The sequence below is a fragment of the Camarhynchus parvulus genome, chromosome 4, assembly GCF_901933205.1.
Source record: "Camarhynchus parvulus chromosome 4, STF_HiC, whole genome shotgun sequence".
NCBI lineage: Eukaryota > Metazoa > Chordata > Aves > Passeriformes > Thraupidae > Camarhynchus > Camarhynchus parvulus.
Window position 1 is genome coordinate 26,833,462 of NC_044574.1, and position 16,249 is coordinate 26,849,710.

The following is a 16,249-nucleotide window of genomic DNA, read 5'->3' on the forward strand; positions in this document are numbered from 1 at the left end:
TGGGGATGATGCCCATTTAGAACTAATTAGCTGTTTTCAGGGAAATAAAGTCTCCATGGATTCCCCTGAAACCTATAGGAGTTTCTCCTGAAGTCTGTGGGTTTCTCCCTCCATTCTTTCTTCATTAGTTTCTTCCCTTTCTCAGAGAGGGAGGAGAGTACTTGGGTGGATGTTTACTTTGGATACACATACACAGGAGACTTGAGGGAATGAGGGGTAAATTACTACCCAGCAGAAGCAAGGAGTCCAGCCCAAACATGCTAGAATCCCTGCCTGAAGTCAACATGGAAAAGAATTTTATGCAATGTGTTTTCACCGGTGCAGTGAATAATCTTTTACAATTCATCCAATAAAAATAAATAAGGTACATTATAGTATAAAATCAGTTTACAGCTTGTTTCAATTCAGAGTTTTCCATGCTTCTATGACTACCTTGTAACTAATATAGAGAACCTTTAGCTCCAAGAAAATACTTGTTTCATTTTTCCTCAATTATCTTTAAAATGGCACAAATATCCCACTTCAGTTAAGACCTCATAATTAAGTTTAAATGTGAAAGTGATGCTTTAATTAATTTTAAATATGTATTTTAATTTTAAACGTGAAGGTGATGCTTTGCATCAGTTTTCTCTTAGCCACTTCTAGAAGTTTGATAACTTTGCTGTTTCCTAGCAAACTGTTTCCTTCTTGAGAAAACACACTCCCCTGACACTAACTTGATCCAGTCTTTGGGAGGGATGTCAACAGACCCCATGCAATTGCTCTTGTCACATCACCCTGGAGCATGAAACACTCCAAATGTTCAGTTCTGAAAAGTGACAAAATAGTTTAATTCCTTTTTAGACTCTCTGCCTCCTCTCCTTGTGTGAGCGTAGGCTTTTAACAGCATTCACTCGACAGAGTGAAACTGGTGTCAGCCCATGTTTGGGCAGAGCAGGGCTCCTTTGCTTTCCCCACCACAGCAGCTTGCTTTGATCCTTGTGGCTCCAGATCCTGGGGGTATAGCTCCTCTTCTTTTCCTTATTGTGGCTTTCCTATATTTAGTCTTTTGGCACTTTTTCATCCTGCAGGTCTGTCAGGCTTTCTGCCTGGTAACCTTCAGCAAGGACTCTTCCTTTTGAAGTCAGCACAGGGAGATGCCATGTTCTCTCTCCAGGCTAGCTGGCTTTGATTACATGGGGCTGGTTTCCTCTTCAATGCTGCTCCCCAGGCAAGGAGCTCTTGAATTCCTGAGCCTTTGAAACTAGTACAAAAGCCTTAGACAGATGTATTAGTGAGCTGAGTATTTGCATACTGGGTGTTTATTCTCTTACTCTCTGACTTTGTTGATAGCATATATGCTACAGTTCCAGGGCACTGGAACAGGCCTGCCAGGAAAGTGGTCACAAGTGGTCACAACGCCTGCCTGGATAATACCCTTGGGCACATGGTGTGATACTTGGGAATGGTGTTGTGTAGGGCCAGGAGCTGGACTCTATCATCTTTGTGGGTTCCTTCCAACTCAGAATATTCTGTGATTCTGGGATTCTTTGATTCCTAAAATCTTTCCTAGCAAAAACAAACTCATAATAAACATGCATACAGAACATTGGGCACACCGAAAGGACACCCAGTATAAGAATTGGAAATCATGAGCTTTCAGGGTTATGCTAAAGAGAAAATGTCTTGACAAATCATTTCCTTCAGTCAAAATAAACCTAGATCCAAACACATGGTGCCTATATAAAACTTACTATTTTTCAGAAGACGAAAGTTCAAACCACAAATTCCAGAAATGCGTATTAAAAATGCTATTAGGCATGCAAACTCTAAATTAAATTAAAACAGAAATGAAAGGGTCTTGGAATCTGTAATTTTGTTATGCTATGTGTAAGTGTTTTGAAGGAGGACAGTACTTTGGGTACAAAATATTTGGCTGTGTTAAGAATGCAAGTTTCTGCCAATTTTTTTTTTCTTGTTTGATAATACAACCACCCAAGACTCTCTCTTTTGAAGGAACTGGCTGTATGTAGCTGAACACAACTCATTCCAGTGATAGAGAAGAAGAACTGAAATGGATTGCAACAAAAGCAATGTGTATCTTCTGGGATCCTTCTATAGTTCAGTTGATTTGGGACATTTCCACTGCCTCTGAATTTACTGTGAAATCTGATTTTTGCCAAAATCCCTGAGTGAAATTCACTGTCAATTCAAAATGCCATACATTAAAAAAAAATTCGCAGAGCTGTCTTGGACAATTAAAAGATTAACCAAAAACCTCTCAAAACCATTATGTTGACATGAAAGAGTCCAAAGGAAGGTGCCCTGAGCCAGCAGAGTGTCCCAGTAGGACACTAGGGCCTTCTCCCCAGCTCTGAGCTCGCCATACAGGGTATGCTCAGGATGCTGGTGGTCAGAGGGCTCTTTGCTGCTGCATGTGTCTGTGTAGAGGGGAGAGAGAGAGGAGGAGGTGGTAAAACAGGGTAGCAGCAGTCAGTAAAACTCTAAAACTGAAACAGGTTCAATAAAACCTTAAAACTGAAACTGGAAGGCATTAGAGGATGGTGTTTTCTCATGGCTCATGGCAGCTCACAAAACGGTTTTTTTCTGAGGAAAGTCAGCAAAAACAATCATTATTGTTCTGTAACTCACCCAACAAAAACAGCAGCACTGATGATTCTGGTTTTTGTGACCAACCAGAAACCAATTAATTTAGCTCAATAACTGGAAAAAGGAAAACACGTCAATCACCAGAAACTAGGCTGCTGTGTAGGGCACTGGGTATCAATGATAACAAGCTCAGATGATCATAAAACATGTCATCTAGAGTGGCAGTCAAAACAGGAGTCCTTGAAGCAGGGGGGCTTTTTCCCTTCACCATCCCTTAGCTTCAAAACAAACATATCTGCCAGACAAACAACTTCTGGATGAGAGATGTCTTTAAAAGTCTGTCCTGAACTAACACACCTGAGGCAATCACCAAAGTGTTTTTATGTGAGTTGGCATTTGTATTCAGGCATTGAGAAAGAAACAAAAATAAGGAAGCTCACAAAATAATTACTGTGCTGATGGTGTGATTGTGTCAGAAATACAGGCTGGTCAGACACTCATTCATGCAACAATTGAGCACATGCCAGCAAGCCAGGCTACAAACTAAGGGAGCGAGCATGGACACATATTTGTGAAGTATATGATGATGCCTATGAAATCTTTACCCTACACAAAGTTCACTTGCTCATCTCTTAAATATTCCTTATAGTAGGATATTTGTCTTACCAGGAAAGATGCACTTACAGGTACATATTGCCATAACTACTTATGCCTCTCACACACACACATGCACACACACACACACCCCCCTTCTAAAAGGACAGATTAGTCCTCAAACTAGTTAAAGGTGTCAATGTCTCCAGCTAACCATTTAGGCCTTCTGAAGTCCTTATATTCTTATTTTTTTCAATTTAAAGAATAACCTATATTCGTGCTTAAAAATTCTGCAATAAACAAATACAATGAAATCAATAGAATTGTGAAAATTACTGGTAAATGAAACCAATAATTAAAAACATTACTTGGGTATAACAACCTGATTACTTTGTTTGATAGTGGAATGTGTTTTAAACTACTATTTTTGGAGTGTTGGCATAAATTTTTCAGTTCCGACATAAGAACGGAGATATATTGGGTCACTTTTTCTATATGTATCCTCTGTTGTCTTAGGGCTTTATTTTTAGCTTTGAAGAACTGAGAATTTCAATTTAGGAACTTAACTGAATGTATCTTGGAAATCTATTTCAACTGTGGAAACAGATTCCTGAAAACAAGCATTGGATTTTAGCCTTACTAGATTATGTGCTCAATACTAGCTTTCTTTGAAACAACAGAAAAATAACTTGGTTATTCTGATACTGGGTTCTAGAATAATACCAAAACAACAGTCAAAACTATTTTTGTCACCTGGCTTTAAATGCAGGTCTAGCAGGAATTTTCACAAAGGAGAAAAAAAAAAATTCTATTACCATAAAATCACAGAATCAAATTGGAAGGAACCTTGTAGCTCACCTAGTTCATCTCCCTGCTCAAAGCAGGGCCAACTTCAAAATTATATCAGGTTGCTCAGGGTTCTGTTTGGCCAACATTTGAATATCTGAGAGAGGGAAAATTCTCTGGAGCTAACCACTCCTACAGTTAGAATTTTTTTTCCTTTATTCAACGGGAATTTCCCTTGCTGCAACTTGTGTCCACTGCCTCCCAGAGTTTGCTGATGTCTCTTCTATGTGGAGGGGTGGTGGTGGTAAAACTAAAGGAAAAACACTGGGCACAATGTTGAAATGTACTGTACTCATAACCATAGTACTGATGTGGTCTGGTGTGAATTTAGGGTTGTTTTCAATGGAGAATTCAGGATATGCAGTAAAACAAGGCTGAATGTACAACATGCTGGCTACTCCACACTTCAACTCTGTAAATATTTAGCAGACACTTAGCATGAGTTAATTTGTAAGGCAGAGTAAGTTCTTGTAGAATGACTGTCTTAAAACATGCTAAGAGGATCCACAAAGAAATTTCTAACTTACAGGCTTCCTTCCTTCCCCTATGGTACGAGTTGAACCATACCAAATTATAGAAAAGGTATTAAATTTGGAGCTCCTGCTTCACCCCCTGTGAGACCAGATTGTTCATACTTACTTCTCTCCTATCTCAAGGCTGCTGAGCGTCCTTAAAGTCCTTTGATGAGGTGCCATGTGGAATGCCTTTTGGAATGCCAGGTAGGTAACAGGAACTGACACTCACTTATCAATTTGTTGGCTATCTCTGAAGAGCTCTAAAAGGTATGTGAGTCAGGACTTCCCTTTAGCAAAACCACTTTGCCTCTTCCCAGATATATCATACTTATTTTGGTGTCCACCATGACCCTTATTTAGATGTTCAGTCTGCTCCATTCCTCTTGTTTTGTTCAGCAGGTGCTATCTGTCTGCACTGTACCTGCAATGTGATGCCACAAGCTATTCCCAGCCCCCCTTCAAGGATTTAACTCTCCTAACATTATCCCCTTAAGTTCTGCTGAGCAGTGTAATAAAGTCAGCTACTTCTGCATGATGTTCTGACCTCAGGAAAATCTTACAGATGAGCTTGGGAAGGCTGGTTTACCTTCATGAACATGCTGAATCCAGTTTTAAGGAGATCAGTGAGGCCTGATGAAATGTGCTCAATATCAAGAGGATCGGGCCGATCAGGATTACAGACCTCTTCCACCACCTGTTTCAGCAGAGGTTTGTAAGAAGCCTGCACAAAGAGAACAATGCATTGTGAGCAAACCTGTTTAGATTCAGTGCAACCATGATTCTAAATATTTTATTTCTGTTAAAGGTTACAGAAATAATTATCCCAGAAATGAAAGCATTCAGAGAGGTTGCGACCTTGACTGCAGATGGTGTGCACCAGCACATCAGACTGAAAGGACTGGAAGAGAGTCACACATTTACTCTGCCCCATGTGCATTATATCAGTAAAGAGAGACAAGGAAGAAAGGGGGGACTTTTACTTTCTCTAGAATATTTTTGGAGGTAATACAGAAATGGATAACCATACAGATGGTGTACAGAGACACTGTTGCCCATTGTGCACCCAGAACTCATTCCCTTTCTAATGATTTTACAAACACCTAAACAGGGATTTTATTTTTTTTTTTAATTGACAACTTCTACCTTATTCCAAGTGTCCCCACTGAAGTCTGGATACCAGCAGGGAAGGGAAGAGACCAACCTGCCTGTTTGTCCCTCATGGGAGAGCACAGCTAAGGAGTCCCTGTTAGTCCTTTAGCTTCTGTGGCCATGGCACTCCACATAATACTTCCACCTGTGGAAGACTTCTGAAAAACAGGCCAAACAACCCCACCACTACATGAATGTCAGAGCTTCAGAGAAGTTAGGGGCTAGGAGAAGTGGAAAATGTAAAGGTACAAATGGTCAACATGCTGGAAGGTCTACTCCAAAAGGATCAACCTTGTATCCTCTTCAGGATCCACAAATCCTGTCTGAAAATGAAGTAGTAGCTCAATAATCTCCACATTCTAATACCAAGATTTAAACCACTCTGACATGCTGAAAAAAAAATTTAAGATAAAACTTTTAGGAACCAATGGAAAGATCTTTAATGAAAATTCAAGCTTGATTTACAGATGGAGCTTTGTTTTACTGCTTTTAACTTTACCCAAACTGCAACACAACCACGATCATTTCAGAAAGTGCAACCATCTCAGAAAATGAGCAGCTTTAAAATTAGCACACTTATTTGGTTTTGGGACTACCACAGGCGTATATCATCCCTTAGATTACTTAGGGGAATCAAGTGCAACATCATTAGTTTTGTAAAGATGGTATCTACAAGAGACATATTGCAAGTAAATAGTAAAAGTTGATGGAAAATAAAACACAAACCACTTGGCTTGAAACTAAAATTTTCTGGAGTCATTAAAGAAATGTTTTTCATCCAACACTTTAGAGTGAGAAACAAAGCTTACAGTTTTTTAATACAATGCTGTCAACAAAGATTTATACAACTCATCTAGTTCTTCTCACAACATGTGCATAATTTTTAGTTGAGCCAACAAAGCAAATTACAGCAGACACGAGATGCAGGATCTTCTAGAACATGTCAAGATTTCTGTCAAATCTAGTCACGCAATAAACAACTGTTTGAAAATACACATGCAGGCATGAAGTCCTATTTATAAAAATCTGTTTAATATCTTCATAGATGAGGAACAGAAAAACATTAGGAATGAAATCTTTTTGGAGCAGAGATCAAATCACAGTTTAACAGAGAGGCTTACTCCACAAAATTAAAGGAAAAGCATCATCTGACTGAAATGAAAAATATCATTCAGACAAAACTATCTACTCAAAAGACGTCAAAAATTAGCTATGATTTTGCATGTCTGAATTTTCAGAACCAAAACTCAGTGCCCTTCAAAACAACCCAGTCAGACTACACAAATACTAAAATACAGATAGTACAATCCCCTACCTTTTTAAGTGTAATGGTTTCAAATATTTAAAAAAATCTTTTATGACTTGAAATTAATCTACTATATTTGTAGGGTTTTTTTTTACATACAACTCCCAAAACCTGCATTGGTTTCTATCTCATATAATGAAACTTGAATCAACTTTAAATTTTGGCAGGCACAAATTTGTTTAAAATAGCTGTTAAACACTTCAATAGCTATGGGACACACACCATATGAGATTATAAAGGGGAGAAGAGAGGGAAACAGACAAAGAGAGAGAATGAGGAAAGGAGAGTGAGGGATGGAAGAAGGAATGGAGGATGGGAAGGAGGAAGACAGAAATATACCTAGATCAAGATGAAAGTAATTTCAATAACAGGCAAAATTCTGTTCTTGTATGGTCACTACATGAACTAGTTTGATAACCTGATGAAAACATTTATCATTTTATTTTAGACATACAGACTACAATGCTACAAAAAGTCCTTCTAAGAGGCTATCCAATTCCCAGTTACCTACCCATAGAAACCTTTTCATGAGTCTTACGAAGAAATGGAAACTTCCCAGCTTTTAACAGACAAAGTGAAAAAGTATGTAGAGGCTAAACCCACCCCCACAGCACTAAGCAGGTTTGGCAATGAGTGTGGTCACAGGACAGGCACTACTTCTGAGGAGCTGAACTGATTGCACACAGCCCCTGCCAGTCAAAAGAGAGGCCCATTTCCAGAGAGCTGTAAGCATCATGGACAATCACATACTCCTGGACTTCCCTCAGCAGAAAGTTTGTCCTACTCAAGCAACTAGATCCCTTGCATGACTAGATTAAGGTGCTGCAAGGTGTTAATATATCCCTTGCTGTGTTCCAGCACTTATCCCTAAGCAAGCAAAGTGGATTTCATCTAAAGGACATACTGATGCTAATTACACTTCCAGGAAACTTTTCTTATCATCTCACTGCCCCTGCACTGAACTGTATTAAATGTTTAAGAATTTTCCCCATTTTGGACACCAGACTGGTCCAAACTGCTGGAAGGCTTCAGGAACAGATTTTCTTCACCTTAGATTTCCAGTGACATTTTGCAACAGTCATGTTCTTCCAAAGCAATGCTTAATTTGAACTACATCCCTTTGCTGGTATACAGCACCATTACGAGTTTGGAAGGATTTTTTTTGGCTCATGGCTAGAATCATGTTTTGTGATCTCTCTCTAAATCACTACTTTCTGCTGTAGAACTCTAACTGGGAAAGTTCTTCAGGAGAGACAGAGAGAAGGAAAACCACTGTCTATTAGTTCTGATGACCAAAAGCAGTACTGTAGATCATGTGTTCCTATTTCAGAAACAGAAGCTGCTTTTGTGACCTATTTGCAAACAGGTTTGTCCCTCATGCTTACAGGGACAGGAGAGGAAATACAATAAGAATATAGCTGCGGTATGGGTGCAGACATCCTGCTTCACTCTGCCTTGAGCAGTCTAAGTCGAGAGCCATCTTGACCTACCCTGCCTTTCACAGGCATTCATGTCATTCCACAGTGCTGCAGAGCAAAGCCCAAATTTCTTCCTCAGAGCTGACACTGATATGCATATGCCTGAGCCTGGACAAAGGACTCGAGGAAATTTTTGAGGGCTGGCTCAATTATAAAATCTATGCTTAAATATCTTCTTCATGGGCAGAATGTGTATAGGAATAGCACATCCACAAAATTAGTGCTGTAATTTTGACAGCAGGCTAGAGAAATAACAAACACAGGGAAAAGAAAGCTACACTTGCCTGGTGGGTGTTGCTGCCTGGATTATGTATGGAATGGAACTGTTTCATGTGCAGTCGGACCCTGGCAATATCCCTGAGGGACCGGAAGATACCGTCCACTGCATCTGTGGCTTTCTGAGATGTCAGGTTCAGTGACGAGTCACAGCCTAAGGAAATAAAGAAACACACAGCTGAGTGAGTGAAAAATATTCATGTGTTTTTATAATAAACAGTAGGAAAGGGGTAACAGGGAGGAAATTTAAAATTATTTTTATTGTATTATATTCTAGAAACTTGGGGCCTTGTTAGGCAGCATGTCCTCAGCATGGCACAAGTCTCTGCAGATATGCAAGAAGGCAAAAATTCTGGACAGCAGGCAAAGTGAAGAGTGCTTCTCTTTGTAACCACAATCATGCAGCATTTTCATCAGCACAGAGGATGTTTTGCTCTTCCCAGCCAACAGAAGGTTCCATGCTAGCAGACCCCAAAGAAGAGCCCCCTGTTATGTGGGAAGGAGCCAGCTGGTTTGCTGGTCTGCTTGGGTAAACAGCCATGAAAAAGGGAACTGCTCCTCCCTGGCCAGCAGCCGGCTCACTCCAAATACATTTCCTACCTTTGTGACAAGAAAAATGGAAGAGTCTGAGCTAAATACAGCAGAAAGGTCAGCCAGACTTTGGAAAGAGCTGCATTATCACAAAAAAAGTTCCTATCCCTCAAAGTGGCAGAGTTATTACCTCTAATGTATTTTTCCAATGCACTTCTGCTAAGGGATAATGCTTATCTTCCACTAAGGCTGAATTCCAATTACAGGACCACCTAAAATGTCCCTCTGGGTGGCCAGACAGGGCATTGGAAAAAGGAATGTCTTAGTCTTGGCTCCATCCCCCTCACTATACGACCTATATTGCACAGAAGCATTGAAATAAATGCTTTCTTGTCTCCACTGCTCTGCTGATGAGAATTAGCCTAGTGAGAGGTTAAGTGGGTCACCTGATATTTTTATTGCCTTGTCAACACAGTTCTACTCCTCTTGACATCTCTGCCTGCCTCTCTGCTTGCTTGACTCTTCATCCCTGTGGCAGAAAATCCATCATAAAATAACTCTTCTTGCCACATGCTCACACTAACAGACTCACTCCTGCCTATTGCTGTTGACTTCTCCAGGGATGCTGCTGTAGTGGTTTCTGTGTCCATCCTCCAGTTCAGAAACCAATCCTGCACCACCAAATCTCTATGTGTATGAAGAATCTTGCTGAGAGGACAAGGTCTCCCTGCAGGTTCAGCTTGCACTGTGCTGCACCCTTGGAGCCTGGCACTGAAAGCAGGCATCCTGACTGTCAAGAAGGCACCTGGATTTTTGGGTAGGAGATCCCTGAACAAACTTTCTCTGCAACTGACAAAGGACAGAATCCTTATGTACTTAAAAAAATCAATAAATAAGTGGTAAGCTCAAAATGTTCAGGGAATATTTGACAGTGGATCTGAATTACTTTCATACCTTGGTGTTCCACTCAGTAAAAACTATACACAATATAAACACACACACACACACACACACACACACACACACACACACACACACACACACACTTGTAGAGCTCTGAAACTATTCCTACACGATGATGATTAGACACTGAGCTTTCATTTGTCTGAATATCATTTGTTGAGGAGAGATGTGGGAGCACTGGAGCACTGGGCTGTGCTCAGCTGTGTCTTCCAGCAAAACCAGAAGTGTATCTCCAGGAGCACTGGAGCATGGAGGGGCCAATGTCCATTTCCAGTCTCCAGGTCAGAGTGGCTGTGCTGGACCCACTTTGGGACCCCAAGGTGGCACTGGGAGGTGAAGATCCACTCTGGCTGTTTATGGCTGGCCTGACAGAGGCAAGAGAGGTGTACTGTCAACATTTCTCTAAAACGTGACTTCCTTGGGACTTTCCATCAAGAAATATAATGTCTGAGGAAACCAGGGATATCTATTTCCAGCCTGACATCCAGTACCTCTTTTTTTAATATAAATGAAAAAATAAGTTTTCTTAACAATCCCTTATTGTTGAAATCAAAATCTCTGAAGGCTGCTGTCTACCTGTTGCTCTAGGGTTACAGAGGGGAGCCAGGTTTCTTTCCAGCCCGGAGAACAACAGAAGCTTGTTCTTTACAAGTGGCAGGCAGCTACAAATCACCTCCCATTCACACTTTCCCTGCAAATGGGGCTCTGCAGCATATGGAGAGCAGAACACAGTCTCTCTTCTCTGCTCGCTTCAAGCTCCCAAGAAATCTGCCCCTTTTACAACAGAGAAGAGGTGGAATACATTAGCTGCTGCACAGCTCATGGACTAATTAAAACAAAACTTCCTGTTACTCTTTTTTCTTGGGAAGTTAAACGCCATTTGGAGAGAATGCTGAATAAATTCTTTTGAATCTCAAGCTCTATTATACATGGGAAAAGGCATTTAAATAAAATTTTGGGATTTCCTGTTGGACTTGACAAAGCCCAGTTGTGGAGAAAAAGAAAATCACCACTAACCTGCAGAGGAGTCAAGATTTTAAAGAACACAACCTAGTTCTGCAGTGAGGAAAATGACTCTGTTGGGAGCTGCATTCAGTGCCTACCAAGATAAGACTTATGAACTTTTTCATGAGACAAAGTACATCTCCTCTTAAGCAACACATCTGCGTAACCATTATTACCACAATTAATCCATTTTCACACGAAGTGTGAAAGAAGGAGAATGAATGGACATGCTGTTTTCTACAGTACTGAGTGACCCAGGAACCAAACAGGACCAGCTTTTCTACTGATTTCTGGAACTGGAAGGAAAATGCTTTAAGAAAAGGACATGGGCACTGTGAACCCATAATAGAGATCTATAATTAAAGACCAGCATATGATTGATTATCCCCCCTCTACCTCCAAAATGTAACAAATGAGAAATTCAGACCTGAGTTTCAGGAAACCTTTCACTGTGCTTAGTCTCTTTTGGTACACATAAAGGCATTATAAACAAACTTGTTCTTTCTCTAAAGTAGTCTGATAATTATCAACATTTTTGGAAGGACTTTGATAATTCAGAGACATCACTAGGCCTATGATTCTTACAAAGTTGAAAGTTTAGGAAAGCTGAAAGTTTACCACTCCACTCTGTTTTATTGGTATAAACATCAGCTTTCTCCACCTTAGGCTCTCTCTATAACCCTTTTACAGAAATAAAGCAATGTAAACCCTGCAAACCCTGGAACAGAGCCAGCAGAATAACCAAGCCATTTCAGAGGCACACATTGAATCATGGGCTAAACCAGTAAACTTGCACTCAGAGGGAGAGAAAATCCAGCATCAGGATTTCATTATGCAGGATTTCATTATTTTCTAGATATGCAAAGTTAATGTGCTTGTCAGCAAAAGACAGAAGAACAAAAGAGATAAAGGGTTCCTTGAAGGTTAGAACTGAAAATACAGCACTATGATATTGAATTAATTAAAATCTTCTATTTTCATACTTTAGGTGATAGCATAGCAACGTGGGCCCTTCTTTCTCTAGTAGATAAATCTAAGGATCTACATATGCACATCCAGAGCCATGTTTTACAATAGTTTTGGTATATTTGTGCATTAAGATCTATTATGCAAAAGAAGTTACAAATGTGTACAGTGACACAGATCATTGCTGGTTTTTGCAGGATAAAAAAAAAAGCGTAAAACCCAAAACTAGGATGTAATTTGTATAATTCTCCTGTCACTTTCTTCCTTATGGATTCTGCCACACATTTGAATCTTTATTCCATAAAAACCCAAAACTAGGATGTAATTTGTATAATTCTCCTGTCACTTTTCTTCCCTGTGGATTCTGCCACACATTTGAATCTTTATTCTTCCATCTGATTTGTACTGAATTGTCTGATGCTCTCTGATGCATCTAAAAAGCGAAGCTGCTAAGTGAGTGTGACACTGTGGGACAAGAAAGGACAGGCCAGAACACATGAAATCTGCCATTTCCCTATAGTTACACCAGCAGACGGTTTGGAGGAATTCAGTTTGGGGGAATTCAGTTTGGGGGAATTCAGAAGAAAGGTGTATTCTACAGCCCTTGAGTGAAGAGAGTGTCTAGAAGGGGCAGACACACTGGTGCCTGTGACAGCTTCCCTGCAGCACATCCATCCCCAGGGCTGGGGAGGGTCCTGCTCTGTGCTCTGTCCTCTGCATCCCCAGCCAGAGCATGTGTGGTGCTGGATGGACAGTCAAGTCTGCGCTGCTGGCAGCTGACATCATAAAAGAAATGATCATTTTGCTGAAGCCCTGGCAAAGCAGTGTGTTGGTGCTGTGGGCAGAGATGGGAAGGAGCTCATCACCTGGGGAAGGGCAGGCACAGACTTACACAGACAACCTCTCCCTGTCCACAGCTTTGGGATGCTCTTTTCCCATCTCCTACCAGCAACCATAGCAGATTTGTAAGGTATCATTCCAATTCAATCCCTTTTCTCACCCTCCCTCTTCCCTCTGTCTTCCAGGGTAGCTCCTTGCCCCAGTCACGCCTCCGCCCTTTGTGGCTTTGGGAGGCTGAACTCAGCTTGGACCATACAGCTGCAAAACCATCCAAACCCACAAAGGGCAAGTTATTTTTCCACCAGAAGTGAAGAGACCCAAACTCTTCCAAGGTGTACAAGATTTTATCATCACTGCCAGATGGGGAATTTGGGATTTCCCAGTCCTGGACTTGACCCTTCTGCCAGTCCACACAGCACTGAATCACAGAATCATAGAATGTTAAGGGGTTGAAATGGACCTTAAAGATCATCTAGTTCCAACTGCCCTGCCATGGGGAAGGACCTTTTGCTAGACCAGGTTGTACAAAACCTTATCCAACCCGTTCTTGAATACTGTGGGGTGGGGCATCCGCAACCTCCATGGCCAACCTGTTCCAGTGTCTAACCACGCTCACAGTAAAAAAATTTATTCCTAATATCTAACTTACATTTCCCCTCTTTCAGTTTGTACCTGCTACTTTTTGTCGTGTCACTACAGTTCCTGATGAAGAGTTCTTCTCTGGCTTCCTTGTAGAAGGAAGAACGCTTCCTTTTCAGATTCTAGAAGGTTTCTACGAGGTCTCCACACAACCTTCTCTTCTCCAGGCTGAAGAGCTCCAGCATTCTCAGCCTGTTTTCACAGATAGGGGAAGGTGCCCCTGTCCCCTCATCAACTTTGTGGCCCTCCTATGTACTTGTTTCAACAGTTCCATATCCTTCTTATGTTGGGGATCCCAGAACTGGATGCAGCACTCCAGGAGAAGTCCCACAAGAGCAGAGCAGAAAGGGAGAATGACCTCCTTCAACCTGCTGGGCATGCTCCTCTTGATGCAGCCCAGAATTGGGACTGCCAATGCTAGCAGTCAGAAAAGATAGGGAGCAGGAGGAAAGAACAGAATAGCAGCATATGGGAAAAACATTAAAAAAGGGAGGGAAAATGCACACAATATCAAAAATCAAAGGTCTGTGTTTCTATAAATTTAATTTATGATCTGATTGGCACATAGAGAGTGAAAAGAACGATGTGTTTTGGGGCAGTCACCAGCACCATGCAGTGCAAGTGATGGTATGGATCTGGTATCTATGACAGGAGGAGTGTGCATCTGATCCACTTCCAAGGAAACCATGGAAGCCAGCATTGCGACTGACAAAGATGCAATTTGTAGTTTTATTCTCATCACAACAAACACTTCCCATTTGAAAGAAAAGCCCAGGATAGTTTTTTAAGAGTAAACTAAATTTAGAATCCTATATCTCTGCTTCAGCTTTTAAATATGCATCCACACTCAGCACTCAGTGCTGAGCATCCAGGGATTGCACACATATGTCTTCAATGGCATTTCAGCACATTATCTGATCTTTATTACATAGGGACACAACCTGCAAGCTCTGGAGTTCCCTGAAGAGCATTATGCTTGGAAAGGTTGTTTTTGACATCAAGTCTTTGAATCCTCTTCTGGAAACTGCTCTTTGGTGTACAAGGGACACAGACCATGTGGATAAGAACTTTGCTGGATCTAAAGCTGCATATGAAAAAATCTGGCCACTTACCTACATGATTAAATATGGATTTAAGAGCTACCTTAGGAGAGTATTTTTTTTAAATTTTGGCCTTAATATCTGTCATTTGGATATTTCGATTCTACAGGAATACTTTATTGCCTTCTTCTTGCCAAAATTCAACAGCACAACGTATAATATCAACTTTTACGAAGCACTGCAAGGTTGGTACTGCTGGTTCTCATGTTACATGAAATTAAACCTGTCAATTCAGTGAACGATTACAGAGAAAAACTACAGAACTTACTACAATAAATTACATTAATTAATTGCAGGAGGAATTTAAGTTAGGCTCAGATGTGTTTTCTGAAGGAAATTAATGCAACAAATTCATTTGGGAACCATTCAGTTGCTCCCTCAAGCTGCCCATATCTTAATTAAAAACCACAGATGCTAATAAAGCTATGGTAAATGCTCTGTAAGTCCAGTAAGGCCTCCCAATAATGTTCTTGCAAGAACTCAGTAAAACTCCAGGTTTTACTAAACAATATAGAGCTTTATGAGCATACCACCCTAGGACCCATATGATCAAAAGTCTTTGCTCCATCTTTTCCAAATTATTCTCAGATACCTCTTTTTGTCTTCAGAGTAGTGGCTGCACTGTGGCAAGGACTGATTTCTACTCCCATCAAGGATGTCCCTTCCATTCAGGTGGGGCATTAGCCAATAACTTCCAGTGATGATACAAAGTTTCACCCTCGGATCCGCTGCCTCCCACCTTGTCCACAAGGTACTCCAAGAGGAACCACATATGTGAAGGACAATGGACAGGGGATGAGGGTTCTGTCCAAGTAGCAGCAGGTGAGGCAGTCAGGACTACCAGTCCTGGTTCTGCACAGCTGCCTTGACCAGATGTCCACACAAGCATGGGAGTCTAGATGCTTTACCCACTTGTATTCAGAGGGGAAACAAGATCTGTAAAGGTCCTTATTTTTAAGAAATCCTTTTCTTCTTTATGTTGATTTAAATGAATCCTACTTTTAAAACAGTGACAAAGTAAAATAAGTATTTCAGTATTTTTATTTTATTTTTTCTGTACTTTTTTTCTTGGACAATGAAAATTAATACAATCAATGTTTTTTGCATTCACAGTCCAATTTGTTTGTGTATTCCTGAAACTGCCAGATCAGGCTTGTAGATTGGACATAATTGGTAAATGCTTCCTTCTGAAAACAATGGCCATACCTAGAATTTGTAAAAATGCAGGAAATGGTTTTAACTCATGGATCTAAGAATGATGATATTGGAGAAGTGCCCAAGAGACATTTTCTTTCCCAGTTTAAGTTCTGAGCCAAACTCACAGGACTCACAGTATCCAAAAACTAGTGTAGTCAGCTTTATACAATAATGTAAATATATAAAAACATAAGACCACAATTAAAACTAATTACTGTAATCTATTTATCAGCTACTGAAACAAAACAATCTTTT

The 16,249-nt window shown here is 40.6% G+C and overlaps 1 protein-coding gene across 1 annotated transcript in view; it reads right to left on the bottom strand.

Moving 5' to 3' along the window:
* SCFD2 (sec1 family domain containing 2) overlaps nt 1-16,249 on the bottom strand; it is a 187,877-nt gene that overhangs the window by 5,880 nt on the left and 165,748 nt on the right. The window contains exons 6-7 of the mRNA XM_030946849.1: nt 8,762-8,907; nt 5,131-5,265 (exon numbers count right to left, since the gene is read on the bottom strand). Of these exons, the coding sequence (XP_030802709.1) occupies nt 5,131-5,265; nt 8,762-8,907 (281 nt within the window). The remainder of the gene's footprint in view (nt 1-5,130; nt 5,266-8,761; nt 8,908-16,249) is intronic.